General features: G+C 38.8%; 1 protein-coding gene across 1 annotated transcript in view; it reads left to right on the top strand.

The window, feature by feature from the left end:
- The window catches only part of LOC140729543 (uncharacterized), a 113076-nt gene that overhangs the window by 25894 nt on the left and 64965 nt on the right, over nt 1–22217 (top strand). The window contains exons 5-7 of the mRNA XM_073049387.1: nt 4647–4985; nt 9218–9511; nt 17970–18071. Of these exons, the coding sequence (XP_072905488.1) occupies nt 4647–4985; nt 9218–9511; nt 17970–18071 (735 nt within the window). The remainder of the gene's footprint in view (nt 1–4646; nt 4986–9217; nt 9512–17969; nt 18072–22217) is intronic.

Below are 22217 nucleotides of genomic sequence, written 5' to 3'. Positions count from 1 at the left end.
AGTTGTACGCTGAGAGATTGATGGCTGTGTCCTCTGCTATTTGTTGAATACACTTAGTTGTCACTTTATTAGGTAGACCTGTACACCTGCTCACAAATGCAATCATGTGCCAGCAGCTCAATGCATAAAAACATCCAGTTGTTGTTCAGACCAAGCATCAAAATGGGGAAGAAATGTGACCTAAGTGACTTTGGCAGTGGAATAATTATTCATGCCAGATGGGGTGTTTCCAGTATCTCTGAAACTGCTGATCTTTCCTGATTTTCATGCACAGCAGTTTCTAAACTTTACATAGAATGGTATGAAATCAAACAATCATCCAGTGAGTGGTATTTGTGTGGGTGGGAACACCTTGATAATGAGAGAGGTCAAAGGAGAATGGCCAGACAGGTTCAAGCTGACAGGAAGGCGACAGTAACTCAAATAATCACACATTACAATAGTGGTGTGCAGAAAGTTATCTCTGCATGCACAACACGTCAAACCATGAAGAGGATGGGCTACAGCAGCAGAAGACCATGAACAGACACTCAATGGTCAGTTTATTAGGTACAGGAGATACCTGGTAAAGTGGCCACTGAATGTATATTAATGATTTAGATGAGAAGATAGGTGGCACAATTAGTAAGTTTGTGGGTGACACCAAAATTAGTGTAGTAGACAGTAAGGAGCTTGTCTAAGATTATCTCAGGAACGTAACCAACTAGCAAAATGAGCAAAGGAAAGGCAGGTGGAATTTAACTAGGTAAAGTTTACACGCATCTCTCAAGTGCCCTTGCTTGTCTTTCAATTAGTATTTTGTTTATTTATTTGTTTGTTTATATCTTACATCCGTCCCACAACATGAGGGAATAAAAATCCTTTCGTTGTTTGGAATTACAAAACATAACAGTGGTAGAATCAGGTACATTAAGACAATTTAAGCAACTCTTAGGTAAGCATATGGATTACAGGAAAATGGAGAGCTATGGAGGAGGGAAGGGTTAGATTGATCTTAGAATAGTTTACAAGATTGGTACAACATCTCTGTGCTGTGGTGTTCTACAGTATGTTTCACGTTTCATGTTTGAAGTCTGAGGTAATGCATTTTGGAAAGGTAAATCAGTGCAGTACATGCACAGTGAACGACAGGGCCCTGGGGAGTGTTGTGGAATAGAGAGGCGTAGAGGTACGAGTACATAAAGTAGTTCCCTGACAGGTATACTATATCTGATAGTATACCGGTATACTATATGACAAAGAATGCATTGGGCATGCCTTACTTCAGCACATGAGTTCTGATGCCCTGTTGCATCTTTACAAAATATTAGTGAGACTGCTCCTGGAACTTGTGTGCCATCTGGTATAAGAGTTGGAATGTAATGGTGAAGTTGTATAAGGCATTGGTGAGGCCGAATTTGGAGTATTGTGTGCAGTTTTGGTCACCAAATTACAGGAAGGATATTAATAAGGTTGAAAGGTTGCAGAGAAGGTTTACAAGGATGTTGCCGGGACTTGAGAAACTGAGTTACAGAGAACGGTTGAATAGGTTAGGACTTTATTCCCTGGAGCGTAGAAGAATGAGGGGAGATTTGATAGAGGTATATAAAATTATGATGGGTATAGATAGAGTGAAAGCAAGCAGGCTTTTTCCACTGAGGCTAGGGGGGAAAAAACCAGAGGACATAGGTTAAGGGTGAAGGGGGAAAAGTTTAAAGGGAACATTGGGGGGGGGGAGCTTCTTAACACAGTGAGTGGTGGTAGTGTGGAATGAGCTGCCAGATGAAGTGGTAAATGTGTGCTCACTTTTAACATTAAAGGAAAACTTGGACAGGTACATGGATGAGAGGTGTATGGAGGGATATGGTCCAGGTGCAGGTCACTGGGACTAGGCAGAAAAATGGTTCAGCACAGCCAAGAAGGGCCAAAAGGCCTGTTTCTGTGCTGTAGTGTTCTATGTTTGCCATGCTATAGCAGGTATATGATAAGCAAGAAACAGCACCAAAAGAATTTGCAAAGGTATCGCTAAGACTGGAGAAATTTCATTAGGAGAGGCTGTAGAAGCTGGAACTGTTTTCCCTGGAGTGAAGGTGTCTGAATTGTGACTTTATAACTCAAGGGGCATGGATAAACCCATTGTCCTGGTTAGGGGAGTCTAAAACTACAGAGCATAGGTTTAAGTTTAGAGGAGGAAAAATTATGAGGGATGATTGATAAGTTTGTGGCCTAAGGTAGGAGTCAAATTTAGAAAACCTAGCACATTTATTTTTCCTACATTTACACACTTAGTCCAGCGGTTGTGGAGCATACGGATCCCTTCTTTGTAGAAGTCGGCGTCTTGGACCACTAGAAGTGGTCGACAGCATGGGGTAATTGATAAGTTCGTGGCCGAAGGTAGAAGGAGATGAGTTATTAACTTAAAACTTTCTGCATAATCACTCAAAGAGTTGAACTGCACATGCATGTAACAAGAGCTGTATAATTCATCTCCTTTTACGTTAGGCCACAAACTTATCAATCATCTGGAGGAGTGGATTTAAAACATTGGGGAGGGGAGAGAGACACACAAGGTGATAGGTGAAACCTGAAGGGGGAGGGATGAAGCAAAGAGCTGGGAAGTTGATTGGTGAAAGAGGTACAGGGCTGAAGAAGGGGGAGTCTGATAGAACAGAACAGAAGGCCATTGAAGAAAGAAGAGGAAGGAGGATCACCAGAGGGAGGCAATGGGCGGGAAAGGAGAAAAAGTGAGAGAGGGAAAATGGGATGGGGAAAGGTGCAGGAGGGAGGCATTACTGGAAGTTCGAGAAATCGAAGTTCCTGCCATCGGGTTAGAGGCTACCCAGACAGAATATAGGGTGTTGTTCCTCCAGCCTAAATGTGGCAACATCATGACAGTGGAGGAGGCCATGGATGGACATATTGGAATGGCAATGGGTAGTGGTATTAAAATGGTTGGCTGCTGGGAGATCCTGCTTCTTCTGGCGGATAGAGCATGTAGGTGCTCGGTGAAACTCTCCCAATCTACATTGAGTTTCACCGATGTACAGGCGGCCACACTGGGAGCACCAGACATAGTATATGACCCCAACAGACTCACAGATGAAGTGTCACCTCACCTGGAAGGACTGATTGAGGTCCTGAATGGTAGTGAGGGAAGAGTTGTAGGGGCAGGTGTAGCACTTTCTCTGCTTGCAAGGATAAGTACCAGGAGGAAGATCAGTGGGGAGGGAAGAATGGACAAAGGAGTTGTGTAGGAAACGATCCTTTGGGAAAGCAGAAAGTGGGGGGAGGAAAGATGTTCTTGGTGGTGGAATCCCATTGAAGATGGTGGAAGTTATGGGGTATTATGTTCTGGATGCAGAGGCTGGTTTGGTGGTAGGTGAGGACAAAAGGAACCCTTTCTCTGGTAGGGTGGCAGGAGGAAGGGGTGACAGCAGATGGCATGAAATGGAAGAGATGTTGTTGAGGGTAGCATTGATGGTCGAGAAAGGGAAGCCCCTTTCTTTGAAGAAGGAAGACATCTCCTACATTCTGGAATGAAAAGCCTCATCCTGAGAGCAGATGTGGCAGAGACGGAGGAATTGAGAGAAGGGGATGGTGTTCTTACAAGTAACAGGATGGGAGGAAGTGTAGTCCAGGTAGCTGTGAGAGTCCGTGGGTTTGTAACAGACATCAGTAGATGAGCTCTTTTCAGAGATAGAGACAGAAAGATCAAGAAAGAGGAGCGGGATGTCAGAAGTGGACCAGGTAAATTTCAGGGCAGGGTGGAAATTGGAGACAAAGTGGATGAAATCGACGAGTTCAGCATGGGTGCAGGAAACAGCACCAATGCAGTCATCGATGTAGTGTAGGAAAAGTCCCTTCCCACTGATCTCCCTCCTGGCACATATCCTTGCAGCGGAACAAATGCTACACCTACCACTACACCTCATCCCTCGCTACCATTCAAGGCCCCAAACAGTCCTTCCAGATGAGGCGACACTTCACCTGTGAGTCTGTTGGGGTCATATACTGTGTCTGGTGCTACTGGTGTGGCCTCCTGTATATCGGTGAGATCCGATGTACATTGGGAGTCCGCTTTGCCGAGCACTTATGCTCCATCTGCCAGAAAAAGCAGGATCTCTCAGTGGCCACCCACTTTAATTCCACTTCAATTCCCATTCCGACATGTCCATAACACCTACATCAACATAAGGAAAACAGCATATTTTTATTGTGATTCCTCCTACTACTCAGCCATAGTCCCCTTTCGATATCTGCTGATGCAGAACAGCAGAAGACAGCAGAAAGAAAATCAGAGGGTGATTGGATTGCATTCACATTGGTCACAGGCCTCCATTCTGAAACACAGCCATCCACTAACATCCTTCCTGATGTAGAGCTTAGACCCAAGATGTTGACAATTCCTTTTCTACCACAGATACTACTCGTTCCTCTGAGTTCTTCCTGCATATTGTTTGTTAGTCTCCACCGCCAACCTCTGACTCCTTCCACCAAAGCAATTTTGTGACCAGTTAGCTAGCTTGTCCCAAACCTTCGTAATTTCACCATCCAGTCAAATCTACCATGTTTGAACAACAAATGGTTTAAGCATTCATCATGTATTCTTACATCCATTTGTGATATTAAAGCTGATCAATAACTTACTACTTTAACTTATTTTACAGGTGCTTTGGAAGTGGAGATATTTTCCTCTCCACTGGAAGTATCAGTAAATGAAGATGTTCTTCTAAAATGCATATACAGTAAACCAGAATATGATCTCAGGCATGTAGCTGTTCAATGGTCTTACAAATCTCAAACATCTCAGACGGACCTGTATATATTTGATGGAGGGAAACATGACCCCAAGAGAAGAGGTGCACAGATTTTTGAAGATGCATTACAGAATGGAAATGCTTCCCTTTACCTCCCTAAAGTACAACTTAATGAAGAAGGAAATTATACCTGCACTGTTTATGTCACCCCAAGTAAAGATGAAAAGACTTCAACAATGCTTGTTTCAGGTAAAACAAAGATCTCTTACTTTGCTGTGACAGCCAAAGACTCGTTAATAACATTATTAGTCATTTTTATTTGCTGATGACTTTGCAATGTAAACAACCAGATACTGTGATGTCTGCTCCCAGATGTGTCTGTGAATAGGGAATTAGAGTTGTAATTACTGATATCAGTCAGATTAATTCTGGACAGGCATCCCAAGGAAAGGGATTCCTGTCTGTGTTTCTGTTTTCTTCCTTCTCCTCTTCCTTATCCTTGCCTTGATCTTCTTCTTCTTGTCCTTCAACTGATTGTTATGTTGCATTTGATAATGTTTGGCTCTAAAAAGTAACAATCTTGTGTAGTGTGCAGTAGACCATTACTAATTTTGATACCCAATCACATCTTGTACAACAGTTCAAGTGATGGAGGTGTTAGTCCAGTAGGCCACTGGCCCACTCCATCATGCTTCATGTGAAACATATACGTTATATTTTTATGAAGCATATATGTTATATTTTTATGGTGTTTGCATGTGCTTGGATTGTGTGTCAGAGCTATCTGGCCTTGGAGCCAGCCTTTTACCTACTGTGGCAACTCAAATAAAGATAGCTTTCTAGACTGACATAAAATGAAGGCTTCATATTTGGTGTCTGTATTGGAGGTCATGGGCCAGTTAGATCTGTTCAAATGTGAGCTTTGGCTAATAAGTGGAGTTCCAATTTTGTAACGTTAGAATTGAATCACTTTTGCACACTGACACGCAACGATTGAGGAAGTTTGGTATGGGCCCCCAGATCCTAAGAAATTTCTACAAGGGAACATTTGAGAGCATCCTGACTGGCTGCATCACTGCCTGGTTTGGGAACCGTACCTCTCTTAATCGCAGGATTCTGCAGAGAATGGCGTGGACAGCTCAGCACATCTGTAGTTGTGAACTTGCCATGATTCAGGACGTTTACAAAGACAGGTGTGAAAAAAGGGCCTGAAGGATCATTGGGGATCTGAGTCATCCCAACCACAATCTATTCCAGCTGCTAATATCCGGGAAATGGTACCGGAGCATAAAAGCCTGGACCAACAGGCTCCAAGATATCTTCTTCCACCAGGCCATCAGACTGATTAACTCACACTGATTAACACACTATGTTACATTGACTGTTCTATTTATTATAAATTATTATAAACTACTGTGATTGCACATTGCACATTTAGACGGAGATGTAATGTAAATATTTTCACTCCTCATGTATGTGAAGGATGTAAGAAATAACGTCAGCTCAATTCAATTCCATTCAATAATGTCAGGCCCTCTCTTTTCTGCATACTTCAGTGTGTAAACTCCAGCATTTTCAATAAAACATCAGAAAGATTTCCCATAATGAATGATTTCGATTCAGAATTCCTTGGGAAATTGCAGTGCTTTAGAGTGTGTACATAAATACATGGTCATTCTTTTTAATTAATGCCTTTCTCTATGAGGATCGCATTGTTGTATTTGGGGATTGGGTCCTCCCATCTTCGGACTGCTGAGAACTGCCTGTCCATATCAGCAACAGTATTTATAGGACGTGTCACTCAGGGAAGTGAGCTCTCTCTATCTATATTCTTGTGTGACTGTATGTTTGCTGCTATCTATATGTGCAATATGTGCCTTGTGCTGTGTATGACTGCGGGTATTGTGTTTTATGCCTTGATCCCAGAGGAACGCTGTTTCATTTTGCTGTTTTCATGGGTATTCATGTATGGTTGAATGATAATTAACTTGAACATGAGTGGTGATCCCAACTGCAATGAGTGAGTGGCAATCAAGAGATTGTGGCATTATGCATGTTAACAATGTTCAGTCCATAGATTTCAATGGCTGACACAATACAGAGAATTATCTGGAGTTTTTTTTGTGGTGAAGTTTCCGCAGAGACTATTTTTACCTCTAATCTCATGAAAAAGTTAACTCCACTGTTGGAATACAACTTAGCAGACTTTGCCACTTGGGTTGTTTCTTACATGTAATTGTGAAAGTGGTAACAACACTTGACTATTACATATTCAGATACTCCATTTGGTTTGAGTGAGATTGATCACATCAGTTATTCTGAGGTAATATAAACAGGATGTAATGTCACTGATGTAGAGAAACTGGGATTTGACATTGTTGCTATCATAATTACTAATATCAATATTCAGAATCAAGTTTAATATCGGCATATGTCGTGAAATTCGTTAACTTTACGGCAGCATTACTATGAAATACGTGATAAATAAATATAGAGAAAAACATGAAATATTGTAAGTGTGTGTGTGTGTGTGTGTGTGTGTGTTGTGATTATTTATTTATTAAATAGTTAAGTTAAAAATAAATAGTGCAAAAAAACCCCAGAAATAAAAAGAAATAGTGAGGTAGTTTTCGTGGGTTCATTGTCCATTTAGAAATTGGATGAAGAGGGGAAGATGCTGTTCCTGAATCACTGAGTGCTTGCCTTCAGGCTTCTGTATCTCCTTCCTGATGGTAACAATGAAAAGAGGGCATGCGCTGGGTGGTGAGGGTCCTTAATGATGGATGCTGTGTTCCTAAGGCATCTCTCTTTGAAGATGTCTTGGATATACGGAGGCTAGTACCCATGATGGAGGTGACTAAGTTTACAAGTTTCTGCAACTTACTTAGATCTTGTGCAGTAGCCCCCTCCCCCATACCAGACAGTCAGAATGCTCTCCACTGTACAGTTGTAGAGGTTTGAACATTTTTTAGTTGACAAACCAAATCTCCTCAAACTCCTAATGAAATGTAGCCACTGTCTTTCCTTCTTTATAGCTACAGCGATATTTTGCATCTAGGTTAGGTCCTCAAAGATATTGACACCCAGGAACTTGAAACTGCTCACTCTCTCCACTTCAGATCCCTCTATGAGGATTGGTCTGTGTTCCCTTGTCTTCCCCTTTCTGAAGTCCACATTCAGCTCTTTGGTCATGCTAATGTTGAGTGCAAGTTTGTTGCTGTGAGACCACTCAACTAGCTGGTATATCTCACCCCCACGCCCCTTCGTCACCATCTGAAATTCTGCCAACAATGGTTGTACCATCAGCAAAATCATAGCTGGCATTTGAGCTGTGCCTAGCCACACAGTCATGGGTGTAACACACCCCTGTGGTACGCCTATGTTGATTGTCAACAAGGTAGATATGTTATTTCCAGTCTGCACAGATTGTGGTCTTCCGGTTAGGAAGCTGAGGATCCAGTTGCAGAGGGAGGCACAGGGGACCAGGTTCTGTAGCTTTCTGATCAGGACTGTAGGAATGGTGGTATTAAATGTTGAGCTACAGTCAATAAACAGCATCCCGACACAGGTACTTGCATTGTCCAGGTGGTCCAAGGCTGCATAGAGAGCCACTGAGGTCGCATCAGCTGCAGGCTTATCGTGGTGGTAGGCAAATTGCAATGGGTCCAGGTCCTTTTTGAGACAGATATTGATTCTGGCCATAACCAACTTCTCCAAGCATTTCATTGTCGTAGATGTGAGTGCTATTATTATCATCACCACTCTTACCACTTACAGTCCTAACCTCCTAACTTCAATATTAAGCAGTTGGGATACTTTTACTTATGTGAGATAGAGCGTGGAATAAGTGCTACCAGCCCTTTGAGCCACACCGCCCAGCATCCCCGGATGTAACCCTAGCTGAATCATGGGACAATTGAGAGTAACCAATTAACCTACTAACCAGTACATCTTTGGACTGTGGGAGAAAACCAGAGCGCCTGGGGGAAACCCACCAGGTCACATGGAGAACATACAAACATCTTACGGTCAGTGGTGGGAATTGAACTCATGTTGTGTGTACTGTAACTGTTGTACTAACCACTATGCTACCGTGATGCCCCAAATGTCCAGTGTTTTGGCTGAGATTATACCAAATGACTCCCCACCCCCACTGTGGACTGAAAGATCACTATTCTCACTGATCTTGATGTCCTTAAGGTTGTCAGAGTGCTTAAGATTATGCACCAATTCTCTGGGATTCCTTTTCACTTGAATTCCTACCTCCTACATTCTGCATCAAGATGTAGACACTCCACTGCATTTTTAACTGATAAAGTAAAAAAAAGTAAGAAATATGTAAATAAAAAGAACAACAGCTTGAAGCTTGAATGCATAGAATGTAGTTTTCTGGTCCCTCATTGTTGATGTCAGTAAGCTCTAAACTAGAGTATTTGGTAATATATATTAATCATGAACTTATTCTGTTCTCTCTTCCACAGTCAAACCAGAAGTCAATGTATTTATGCAAAAGGAGAACTTTATAATATGTGAAGTGAAGGAATTTTATCCAGAGGAAATTACAGTCAGATGGTTAAAAGTACTAGATGAAAAAGTGGAAGCTATTTCAAAAAATCAGTCTGTTGAAGATATTGTTATGGACCTAAATGGGACATTTAGTCTTACCACTAAAGTACGAGTAGAACCGATGGTGGGTAGTTCTGCTAAGTACATCTGTACAGTGAAGCACAAGACGTTCCATGGAAATTTTACACTGGCAAACAAAATGGCTAAAGGTAAGATCCAATTGGAAAAGTATACAGAATTTATTTCAAAAATATTGTCTTACAATATTCAAGCTTCCCTGATAATCCTCACACATGTACGTTGATTATGGAGCAAATATTACTATCAGCTCAACCAGCAATCACACTGTTTATACAGAAGATGTGAAAATGGCTTATTTGAGATTGATTCTAATTTGCCTCTAATTTAAATGTCCAAAGAGATAGAAATATTTATAGGTAGCTGCTGGTTGTGAATGGAGCAACAGCTTCATGCAGTCACTCCTATCTCACTTACTTCACTGCTTCCAATTTGTTTTGAAACCTCACTTTTAAACGTGATATTTTTTACTATGAGTATGAAGAGTGCCAAAGATACTAAAAAGAAGAAGATGCCCCAGCATCTTTGGATTCTGTGATGGATTTGCTTCAAAAACACAAAATAGAATCTTCCAACTAGTTCCAACAACTTAGATCTAAATTTAAACTAATGGACACAAAATTGGATTCTATTCAAAAAAACCTTAACTGAGCATGGTAAACGAATAGAAGAGAATGAAGAAACTCTGACGATTTTGGATGCAAGAATGGATGACCTGTGAAAAGCAATCTAAATATAATGAGAAATTAAGACAGAAGATTATCGATTTAGAAAACAGAAGCAGAAGAAATAACCTACAAATTCTGGGTCTTGAAGAGTTAACGGAAGGTGATCAGCCTACTGAATTCTTTGCAAGCTTTTTGGTACAATTATTTCCTAAAATCTTACCGTCTGCACCTATGATCGGTCGAGCTCATAGATCGCCCGTCCCTGGACCACTTATGGGAGCCTAGCTCAGATCAGTTCTAATTTGTTTTCATGAATTTCAAAGAAAGGAATGTTTGCTTTGTGAATCTCGTTGAAGAGGAATGATTGATTACAAGGGTCAGAAGATTAAGGATTGTTGAGAATTTTTCACTCGAGGTTTTGAACGAGCTTGCTAAATTCAAAGAGATTATGTGGGAACTTTTTAACAAAGGTTTAAAGCAGTATCATTATCCTGCTCATCTTAGAATCACTCTGCAAGATGGTTCTAAAGAATGGTTTCGCTCCAGTGGAAAAGCCCAGGATTTTTTAAAGACAATGGATTGACTGTTTAGTATCTTGCTATATGAGTAATTGCTTCTCTTACTTTTGGTGAACCTTCGCAGCTAAGCTTCCTTGTGATTTAAATGCTTTACTAAGAGAATAAGATTTTAATGAGTTAATACTGAGTGTGATTATATGTTATGAATTTTGATAAGTTTTTAATTATTTCATACACTTTTCTAGAGGTTTTTTTAATCAATATGGCTTAGTTTGTGTATTTTTCATTCTATTGTTTTGAAACTGTAATAGTTAATCTACTTGTGTCCTTGTTATGAGGGCTAAGTTTGTTTTTTGGCCAGTATTTAGTCTAGCCTGGAATACAGTTGACCTTGGAATTAATTAGGAGTCAAATCAGCAGGTTGTTTTGGGAGGGTGATGTCATTAGTTGTAGCTGCCAGCTATCTTTAGGCTGGTTTTCTGACTTTGGTGGAGGGAGTGGAGGGGGGGTCTTTTTCTGGGAGCTGTTTTGGGATGTTAGCCAAATCTGTTGCTTGGTTACACTATTTCAAGGCTTATTGTTTGGTTTTAATGTTATTAAACATTATTACTTTAATGTTAATACTTTAATTTCTCTATTGAATAGTATTAATAATGAGTCATACTATTAACTTACTCAGTCTTAATGTGAAAGGATTAAATCACCTTGTGAAGCAGAATAAGATTTTTGCTTATATTAAAAAACTTAAGGCCCCGATTTTTTTTTTTTACAAAAAATCACATGCACGTAATTGTGACAACTTACGTCTTCTCAGTAGATGGAAAGGACTGCATTTTTACTCCTCTTTCCAGGCTAAGATTAGAGGAGTTTCGATTTTTATGGATAATACAGACCCCTTCGTCCAACATAAAGTAGTGTCTGATACTAATGGGCGTTTTGTCACGGTGTCAGAAAAATTAGATAATAAATTAATGGTATTTGCCAATATTTATTGTTACATACCCCGTAACTGGGTCACTTACCAGCAAAGATACAGAGGTCCGTTGAAGTCTGATGGTACTATTTTTAACAGTATTTATTGATAAAAATACACAAAAATAATATCAATGCAAACATACAGCTAATATACGTCGTCAATACTAAATCTAAAGGCGCGGGTATAATAATAATCAATAAGAAATAGCTCTATCGTTGTCTAGGGGATAATGTATTGTCCAATGGAAATATAAAAGTCACTCAAGTTCATTCAGGCTGCAGCTTTTGGTTGGAGAGAGAGACGATGTTTTTAGAACTTGCCCGTTTTCCTTTTTATGATGTCAATCCTTCGAAATGTCGTCGGTGGTGATCTCTTCCTTAGCTAAGCCATCTTCCGTGGTAAGGCCTCAATCCCGGGCAACGGGAAAGGACACACGTGGGCCCTCCACCGGCTGTCGCTATTAAATGCTGTCACGGGATTTCTAGTGTTTCTCCTGGTGCGTCTAAAGGGGTTGTTCCCCAGACCCTCTTTTATCCTGACTCACGGGGTCTCAGATGTCAATCAGGTTGGAATGATGCCATCCCCCAAACAGCCCACATTGCTCATTCCTTGAGGGCTTCGATGAATAGCACAGTGCTCAATACACAATTCCATCTCCAAGAGACAATGGCCGTTTCCCATGGCTTTGTATCGCTGAGGGGCCAGGACATTCCAAACCCCTTGTAGATTCTGCGTGTCTTTCTCTCATTTCCTGGGTCTCCTGACCTGAATTAATAGCGATCTTGCAATTCTCAAAAAGGAGGGGGCTACTTTGTACCCTTCAGCCCCTCAGAGTTGGGGCACAGGCGTAACAGTATGCTCCGAATGCAGATGGTCCAGGATTTTTTGAGCATTTTTTTTTTCGTTTCTGCCAGATTTGAGCCTTTACTCATTGGTGACGGGAGGAAATTTTAATTGTTGGTTAGATCCAGTTTTAGATTGGTCATCATTTAAAACAGCGACACTTAATAAATCAGCTTTGTTTATTCAATCTTTTTTTTATTAGTTTTTCAAAACATTTTACAAATTAAAAACCCCAAATCCCAATGAGGAACATTAATACAGTGCAAAATTAAGCATACAATAACAATATGCTACAAAGGAAGAGAATTAACAAAAAAGCACCTAAATTAAAGACAAGTAAGCTTAGTATCCTCCCCAAGCCCCACAACACAAGAAAAAACAACAACTCCAGACCAACCACAATACAATATAGAGAGTATAAGTCAGAACAGTCAAACTCCCAGACTGTGAATACACTTAGCAACAGAGGATAATAATGCCTACTACCAGAAAAAAAAGGGAGCTGAAAGCAAGGGACCGAAAAGAAGAAGAAAAAAAAACAAAACCCCTAGTCAAGAGGAAGGTTATGAAAGTACTCGATAAAAGGACCCCAGACCTTATGGAACTTTAGATCCGAATTGAGAACTGAATAATGAAATTTTTCGAGGTCCAAGCAGGCCATAATGTCATTAAGCCATTGCGCATGAGTGGGCGGGGCAACATCTCTCCATCTAAGGAGGATCAAGCGTCTAGCCAGGAGAGAGGCAAAGGATAATATTCGGCATTTGGTCGGACCCAGACATAAATCTGTCTCGCCCCAAAAACCGAACAGAGCAATTAAGGGGTTTGGTTCTAGGCGCTGATTCAGAATACACGATAACGTAGTGAAGACATCTTTCCAGAATTTCTCTAAACTAGGACAGAACCAGTACATATGGATGAGAGAGGCCATGCCCCTCTTGCATTTATCACAGAGCGGACTAATGCTAGGGTAGAATCGAGATAGTTTAGATTTAGACATATGGGCTCTATGAACAATCTTAAACTGTAAAAGGCAATGGCGAGCACAAAGAGAGGTTGAGTTAACCGATTTGAGAACTGAGTCCCAGCTCTCCTCGGATAAGGAGATATTTAAATCCTGCTCCCAGGCCATTTTAATTTTATCCCCAGGGGCCCGTCCTAAGGCTGCTAGTTTATCTCGGATAATTGATATTGAACCTTTACCTAGTGGATTGATGGAAAGAAATAGGTCCATAGCATTTTTCGCAGGCATTTCAGGAAAGTTAGGAATTAAAGGAGCAATAAAGTGTCGGATTTGGAGATATCTGAAAAAATGAGCATTAGGCAGATTGAACTTAACAGAGAGCTGCTGAAAAGAGGCGAAGTGATTATCAATGAAAAGATCTTCAAAATGTCTAATGCCCTTCCTATACCAAACATGGAATGCTGAATCGTATGTAGTAGGTAAAAAAAGGTGATTATGTGCGACAGGGCTGGAAACAGAAAACCCCTGGAGCCATAGCATTTCCTGAACTGAGCCCATATACGCAAAGTGTGTCTAACGAGAGGATTAGCTATTGATCTGGGCAGACTACTAGGGAGTGCAGAGCCAAGAAGTGCAGAGATAGATAATTCTTTAGTGGAGCTCAACTCCATTGCCACCCAGTTAGGTCACTCGGGCTGGCCGTGGAAGAAAGACCAAAAGGTAGCACAACATATATTAGCTGCCCAATAATATAAGCGAAAGTTAGGTAAAGCCATGCCACCCTCTTTGTTTATTCAATCTTTTTAATGAAATGCTGGTATTGTTGATGTATGGTATTTCGTACATCCAGCAGATAGGGAGTTTTAATTTTTTCATACGTATTCCCGGATTGATTACTTTTTTATTGATAGTCAAATGATTCCTTTAGTTCGATCTTGTGAATACAAAGAAATTGCTGTTTCAGATCATGCTTCGGTGCTTTTATCCATAAATCTCCCTGGTCTTCCTCTAATAAACAGATTTTGGTGTTTTAATTTAACTTTGTTATCTGGTAGAGATTTCTTAAAATTTCTGGAGAGACAAATTATTCTTTTTTTTGAAGAGAATACTTTGCAAGAGATTTCTAGTCTTATTAGATGGGATGCCTTTAAGGCTTTAATTAGAGGTCAAATTATTTCCTATACTGCAAGAGTCAAGAAAAAATCTAATAAAGAGAGAATTGAGTTAGCTAATCAGTTAAAACAATTAAATCAAAAATATGCCTTGGCTCCAGATCCTGCTTTATATAAAAGGCATGTTGAAATTCAAACTAAATATGATCTTCTTTTAACATATCCAATTGAATCTCAACTTTTAAAAGATAAAAGTCAATTTTATATCTACAGAGACAAAACAAGTAAATTATTGGCTAACCAGTTAAAAACCTTTATAGCTAAATAGCAAATTAAAGAAATTTGTAAAGCTAATGGTGATAGGACAACTGACCATTTAGAATAAAACGATATTTTTAAATAATTTTATTCTAAACTTTATAGTTCTGACCCTCCCAAAGATAACACTGTAATGAATAAATTTTTAGATCAATTAAACATTCCGACACTTTCTGTTGATAACTGAAAACCATTGGATCAACCTATTTTGTATGAGGAAATTGCCGAGGTTGTATGTTCCTTGCACTCGGGGAAGGCTCCGGGTCCTGATGGATTTTCTGCAGAACTTTATAAGGCTTTTTCCTCACTGTTTATACCTCATTTATGTACAGATTTTTTGGACTTCTTTAAGTTGGATAGATTGCCACAATCTTTTCATGAAGCTTTTATTTTGCTAATTCTTAAAAAGAATAAAAACCCAACCAAATGCTCATGATACAGACCAATTTTTTTACTCAAAGTTGATAATAAAATCCTATCTGAAATTCTGGCCCATTGAATTGAAAATATTTTACCATCTGTCATTTCTGATGATCAGATGGGATTTATTAAAAATCAATATTCCCACTTTAATATTTGAAAATTATTAAATGTTATTTATTCCCCTTCTAAGGAGATATCAGAATATGTGATTTCTTTCGACGCTGAGAAGGCTTTTGATTGGGTAGAATGGAATTATTTATTTAAAAATTTAGAAAAATTTAATTTTGGGCCTGATTTTATTCAATGGATTAAATTACTATATCTATCTCCTTCTGCAAGGGCCCTTACTAATTTTCAGTATTCCAAACCTTTTAAACTTCAACGTGGAACTAGACAAGGTTCTTTCCTGAGCCCTTTGCTCTTTGATTTGGCTTTAGAACCCTTAGCCACTGCTTTTCAAGGATCTAATGATATTACTTGCATTCTAAGACAGGGACTATTCATAAAGTTTTGCTTTATGCTGATGATCTTTTGCTTTTTATTTCTGATGTCGAGACTTCATTACCTCTTGTGCTTTCTCTACTTTCCCATTTTAGCCAGTTTTCAGGATACGAAGTGAATTTGCATAAGAGTGAACTTTTTCCTCTGAATAATTTGTCATCAATTAATTCTAACCTTCCTTTTAAAATTGTAAGAAATCAATTTACCTATTTGGGTGTAACAACTACCAAGAATTATAAACACATATTTAATGAAAATTTTCTTACGTTACTGAATTTTGAAAAAGGATACTATCAAACTGGTCGCCTTTTTTGTTATCCTTGATTGGCCGAATCAACTCTATTAAAATGAACATTTTTCCTAAATTTACATACCTTTTCCAGGCATTACCTGTTTTTATTCCTAAATCTTTTTTTGATTCTCTCGATTCTCTTATATCTTCTCACATGTATGGAAAAACCAACATTCTCGACTAAATAAAGTTCATCTTCAAAAATCTAAGAAGAATGGAGGTTTAGCTTTACTAAATTTTAGGTTTTATTATTGGGCAGTCAATATACAAAATCTTACATTTTGGACATATTATATTAACCATGAGGATGGTCTGATATGGATTTCTTTAGAAGCTAATTCTGTTAATAAATTTCTATTATTTCTCTTCTCGGATGCTCACTCCCTTTATCTTTTAGTAAGCTAACTAAAAATTTGGTAGTTAAACATACTTTGAGGATCTGGGTACAATTTAGGAAATTCTTTGGTCTATTGAGATTTTCTTTGACTAGTCCCATTTGTTTTAACTTTTTTTTAAAACCTTTAATGAACGATTCAGTTTTTAAAGAATGGGATAGATTGGGTATTAAATACTTCCAGGATTTGTTTGTTGGAGGAAGTCTTCTTTCGTTTGAGCAAATGTCAGCTAAATATAGTTTACCCAAAACTCATTTCTTTCATTATTTACAAATTAGAGACTTACTGCGTTCTCAACGATATACATTTCCTATAAGTTCCGATAAAGACATTAGATATTATTTTTAATTTGAAACCTTTTTATAATGGCTCAATATCCAATATTTATGGTATGTTGCTTAGAATGCGAAACGTTCCTATAGACAAAATTAAAAATCTTTGGAAACAAGATTTACAGACTTCAATTTGGGAGGAAACTTGGAATGAAATTTTTAAATTGGTTAACACTTCATTGTTATGTGCCCATCATTCCCTTTTACAATTTAAAGTGGTTCATAGGGGTCACATGTCTAAAGATAAGCTATCTGGTTTTAATTTGGATATATTTCCTTTCTGTGATAGATGTAATAATGGAGAAGCTTCATTAATTCATATATGTTGGACATGCCCGAGCCTTGAAAGATACTGGAGGGAAGTACTCCAAACTTTCCCAGTACTTTTCAAGATAAATTTTAAGCCTAACCCTTTGACCACATTATTTGGTTATTGTTGGAGGAAGAGACTTTATTTTGGAGACTCCTGATTTGCATATTTTGGCTTTTACTTATAGCTAGGAGGACGCTCTTGCTTAAATGGAAGGATGCTGTTCCACCTATTCACGCTCAAAGGTTACGGGATGTTATGTCATACTTAAATTTAGAGAAGATCCGATGTTCAGTTTTTGAACCTAGCCAAAACTTTTATACATTGTGGGGACCATTTTTGAGTTATTTTCAAAACCTTTGATTTGTTGTAAAAGTACAGATGGTGGCTAATAATATATTTTATTATATGACAAGGTCTTTTTCCCCCTTTTTTCTTGCTTTTCTTAACAGCTTTGACTTTGGTAGTGGGTTTAGATTTTTTTCTGTATAACAAAATTATTATATTTCAATATTACAATTTAATTTGATTTTTATCAATACAGGATTTTGTGATTATAACTGTATTTTAATACAATATATTTGATATTATTTTATTTTTTCTTTTGACTTATAATATATCTTGTACTCTGTATTCCTCTATGCAGAAACTAATAAAAATATTGCAAGAGGTAGCTGCTTCAGCCAATAAAAACATAGTACCGAAACAATTAGAATCAGCCCAAATACACATGTAACATTCATTCATAAAAGTGTCAATCTTTAGCTATTTCACATCTTGAAAATAAATATAATTCATATGATTTGTACCACTAATTCATGCAGGGGATAAATCAAACTGATAAGTCGAATAAGTTAGTAAAACATTCTCATGAATTTTGTAAATTACATAGTTTATTCATTTTCAAGTTTTCAAAAACTTGTGCTTGTTTTAACAGGACACGATATTATTAAGCTGACTGGTGGAGTTATCATTGGCATTGTCATGCTACTTTGTGTACTGGGTTTTGGAATTTGTATCTGCAAGAAAAAATCTAAAGGTAATGCTTTTCTCAGTTTATAAAGGTCGACTAGAGTATGAAAAATAAAATGCTTAATTATCTGTTGATAATTTATTAAAATCTATGTTATCTGGAGCTTAACTCAAAGTTTAAATTATAATAATTTTTAAAAATTTAATCAGAATTAGAATACCTTTTTTTTCTCTCCTGTAATATTATCCACTAGTCTTATTAAGATTCTCATGGGTTAACATTTTCATCACAATTTTCAATTCGGTTTTGAATGAACTATTAACAGGTTACTGATACCATCTTAGTGATTTAAACAAAAGACACTAGTAGTCTGATAATTAAACTCTAATTAAATTAGGTAAACCTATCTGAAATGTTGGAATGTATTCGTTAATTGTGGACACAACGTTTTGTATTTTAAATTCAGATACAATAATCAATAATTACTTTTACTTTGTTACTTCATAAGCAGTGCCTTGGGGTCAAGGATAACATATTGCCCTCTGATTTTGTGGTTTCCGAGTTTTGTGGCACGCCATATTCTTTTGCACTCCAAAGATTAAAGATTGAACTGCTTTAACCATTTGTAATAAGAAACCCTTTTATTGCAGATATTCACATAGTCAATCTCTTCTGGGCTACCTCCAATGCTAGGAAGTCTTTTTTCAGTCTTCCAGGTGTAGCCTCACCAATACTTTGTATTCTGTAATAAACTTCTTGGTAATAAAGACCGATATGCTGCTTGCCTTTCTCACTTCTTGTTACACCTGCCTGCTAACTTCATGCTGTTTGTGCACAGGAACACATGGATCCCTCTATACTCCTCCCAGTTGTAAACTCTCTTCACTTAAATCAGAGTCTTCCTTTTGATTCCTCTTGCCAAAGTGCATGATTTCATAAGTGCCCACATTAAATACCATTTCCCTCATTCTTACTCATTTACTTAATTTATCTATCTCCTACTGCTGAGTCCAAACATTCCCATCAGAGATACAAGAGTTTCTGGAGATGCTGAAAATCCAGAGTAACACACACAAAATGCTGAAGGAACTCAGCAGGTCACACAGCATTCATGCAGAAGAATAAACAGCTGATGTTTAGAACAAGAATGATTTATCAGGACTGGAAAGAGATTGAAAAGAAGCTAGAATAAGTAGGGAAGAGAAAGAATAGAAGCTAGCAGGTGATAAATACAAGATGCTAGGTGAGGGGGGATGTTTAGTGGATCAGTGAGAGGGGATGAAGTGTGAATCTGGGAGATGATATGTGAAAAAGGTAAAGAGGGAAAGAAAGATAATGGATCACGGGAGAAGGAGGAGGAGGGGCACCAGAGGGAGGTGAGGAGAAGAAAAGGGATAAGTGAGGTGTCAATTTGGGGAATGGAAACAGAGAAGGAGACGAGGAGGAATTAGTGCAAGTTAGGGATATCAATGTTCATGCTGTCAGGTTGGAGGCTCCTCGGATGGAATATGAGGTGTTACTCCTCCAACCTTAGAGTGGCCTCGTTGAGGTAATAGAGGAGTCCATTAATCAACATGTTGAAATGGGAATGGGGAGTAAAACTAAAATGGTGGCCACCAGGAAAACCAACCTGTTGTGGTAGTCAGAACGAAGGTGCTGATGAAGCAGTCCTCCAATCTACATCAGCTCTCATTGATATAGAGGAGGCCACACTGTGTTTCTCATCAGAATATAACTACCTTCGTATGTCTACCTTCATATCAAAGGCAAACTTGAATAACTCAGTGTTCCCTTCATTAAATTATTAGATAGTAGATATAAATAACACTCCACTAATTCACATTTCTCTATTAAGCTTTGGATGAACATTGATTTTGTCTGGTCTATTTTTTTTTAAAACAAGACTCAGTACATTCAGCTAATATTGTGTAAATGTAATACAAATTAAATAAATTCAACATAATGTTGGAAAGTAATCAATAATGGTGATGAAAACATTTAACAGTTTACTATGCAAAGTCATACTAGTCTGAGGGTTGGATTTCATGGACTCCTATGTTATATATAAATCACAAGAGCACAATACCAAGTACTGTAAACCCAATACTCACCCCCAGTGTACTACAGTAGTCCATCAGCCCTCCTGTGCCCCAAAATTCCACCAGCCCCACCCTGGAGTGTAATAGCCAATAAGCTGGCCCCCCTCTTAGTTTTCTACACAGATTCTGAGAAATGAGTGATGTTCACCAACCCATCAATAACCATTCTTAACCAATAACAGGACAAGTGCCACCTTCCCTTGTGAACAGATAATCCAAGGCCATCGTAATCAGTTCCTGGACAGTCTGGTCATGCCATGCTGAGAAAGCCTATCATTCAAAACATCCTTCCTTTGTCATAGCCTTCTTACTGATGAGCATGGGCAAGGTGCTCATCCAGGTCACCACATATCAATCTCACCACCCTATGAGAACCACAGGTAGGCTTGGGACTGCATATCCAGTAAGTGCCCAACTTCATAACACCATTTGGCATAGACACAGCTATCCAAGGGTACTGCTCCTTCTCACACTTGCCATCCACTTTGCACCTTGTTCCTGTACTCAACATACCACCTACACCAACTGTCAGGTGGGGAAATCACTAAGAATCAGGACATTCTAATTATACATATGGTACATAGGGATATACCAGCCCCTAAAGCATTCACTCCACCAAGGCTACTGAGGCTCAAGTCTCTTTAAGGCTGTTACCATACTCTGGGTCAGGGTTTGGCTGGAAGACTACTCACTCCCAGCTCCCCCAAAACAGAATACAAAAATCTGAGAAACCAAATAATTCCCTCACAGTCTTTTCCCTGTCGAAAGGATCAATATCAGTGGCATCCCTTCCTTGATGAGGTAAGTATTCATACATATTCAGCAATCTGACTGCTAATCCAGTGTGCAAATTTGAACACCGTCCCCAGAAATGTACCACATGATCTCCCACCACAAATCACCATCCAACACTTTGCCATTCTGTAATGTAGGGAGATACAAATGCACTCGCTCCTGATTAGCCACTGGATATTTAGAAAATACAACAAAAACAGTACTACAAGAATTGCTCCCCAAGTGCTAAATTCCCTCTGAAATGTGGCCATCTCATATCAAGAACAAAGTTGTCCAAATTTCTACTAAATTTCAACTCAAATTTCATACGGCCAGTATGAAATGGGTCACCCTAAACCAATCATATGGGGAAACAAGTAACAAAGTGACATATTAAGACACAGTAAACATGCAACAGATTTAGAAAACAAGTAAGGAAGTAACTGACTAAATGAAAACAAGAAACAGAGTAACAGATGAAACACAAAACACAAATCTGTCAGTACATCCAGTTGAACTCTGTCTTTTTGTGTGTTTCCCCCTAGCTGTCAGTCTGTGGTTTTGTATTACCATGCGCTCCTGTCCACACTCCTGCTCTACTCTGACCCCTGTATTACTGAGTACTCCGTCTCTCATCTGCTTCTCATTATTACCTGTATTGCTGCTGTTATGAAACCAGTAACTGGTTTCACTTACCAGCAAAGATAGATATGTCAGTTGAAGTCCAATGGTACTATTTTCAAAAGTTTTATTAATAAAGGGGCACAAAAATTAAGGTTAATCCAAACATTCAGATAACATGCGTCAATACTCAATCTAAAACGCAGGTACATTAATAATCACTCAGAAATAAGCTCTTTCGTTGTCTAGGGTATAATACTGAGTCCAATTGGAAATATATAAAGAGTCACTCTGAAGTCTGCAGGCTTTTCCCTTTTGGTTTCACGTGTTGGAGAGAGAGAGAGATAAATGGAAAAACTTGCCCAAAACATCCATGGAATCAGGGGAGCGATCTTCCCCGTTGTTAGTTAAAAGCGATCTTCCGTTGGTTCCAGCCACAAACCCCGCATTCGGAATTTAACGCACGTGGCTTATTTCAAAATGGCTTCCCGTTCCCATGGGAAGCGGTATCGTGCTTCTTGGTGTCTCCTTGGTGCGTCTGAGGGTCATCCTCTTTCAGACCCTTCTTTATACTGCCTCACGGGATCTCAGGTGTCAATCAGGTTGCAGGTGATGCAATCTCTCTCTCAACCAGCCCACTTTGCCCGAGGGCTTTACAATGTCCCTGCGAGTTGGCACGTCTGTAGTTCCCAGGTGTCTCCTGAGAACAATGCCACAG

The sequence above is a fragment of the Hemitrygon akajei genome, chromosome 6 (assembly GCF_048418815.1).
Source record: "Hemitrygon akajei chromosome 6, sHemAka1.3, whole genome shotgun sequence".
Taxonomy (NCBI): Eukaryota; Metazoa; Chordata; class Chondrichthyes; order Myliobatiformes; family Dasyatidae; genus Hemitrygon; species Hemitrygon akajei.
The sequence above is the reverse complement of the archived record's forward strand: the minus strand, read 5'-3'. Positions and strand labels throughout refer to the sequence as shown.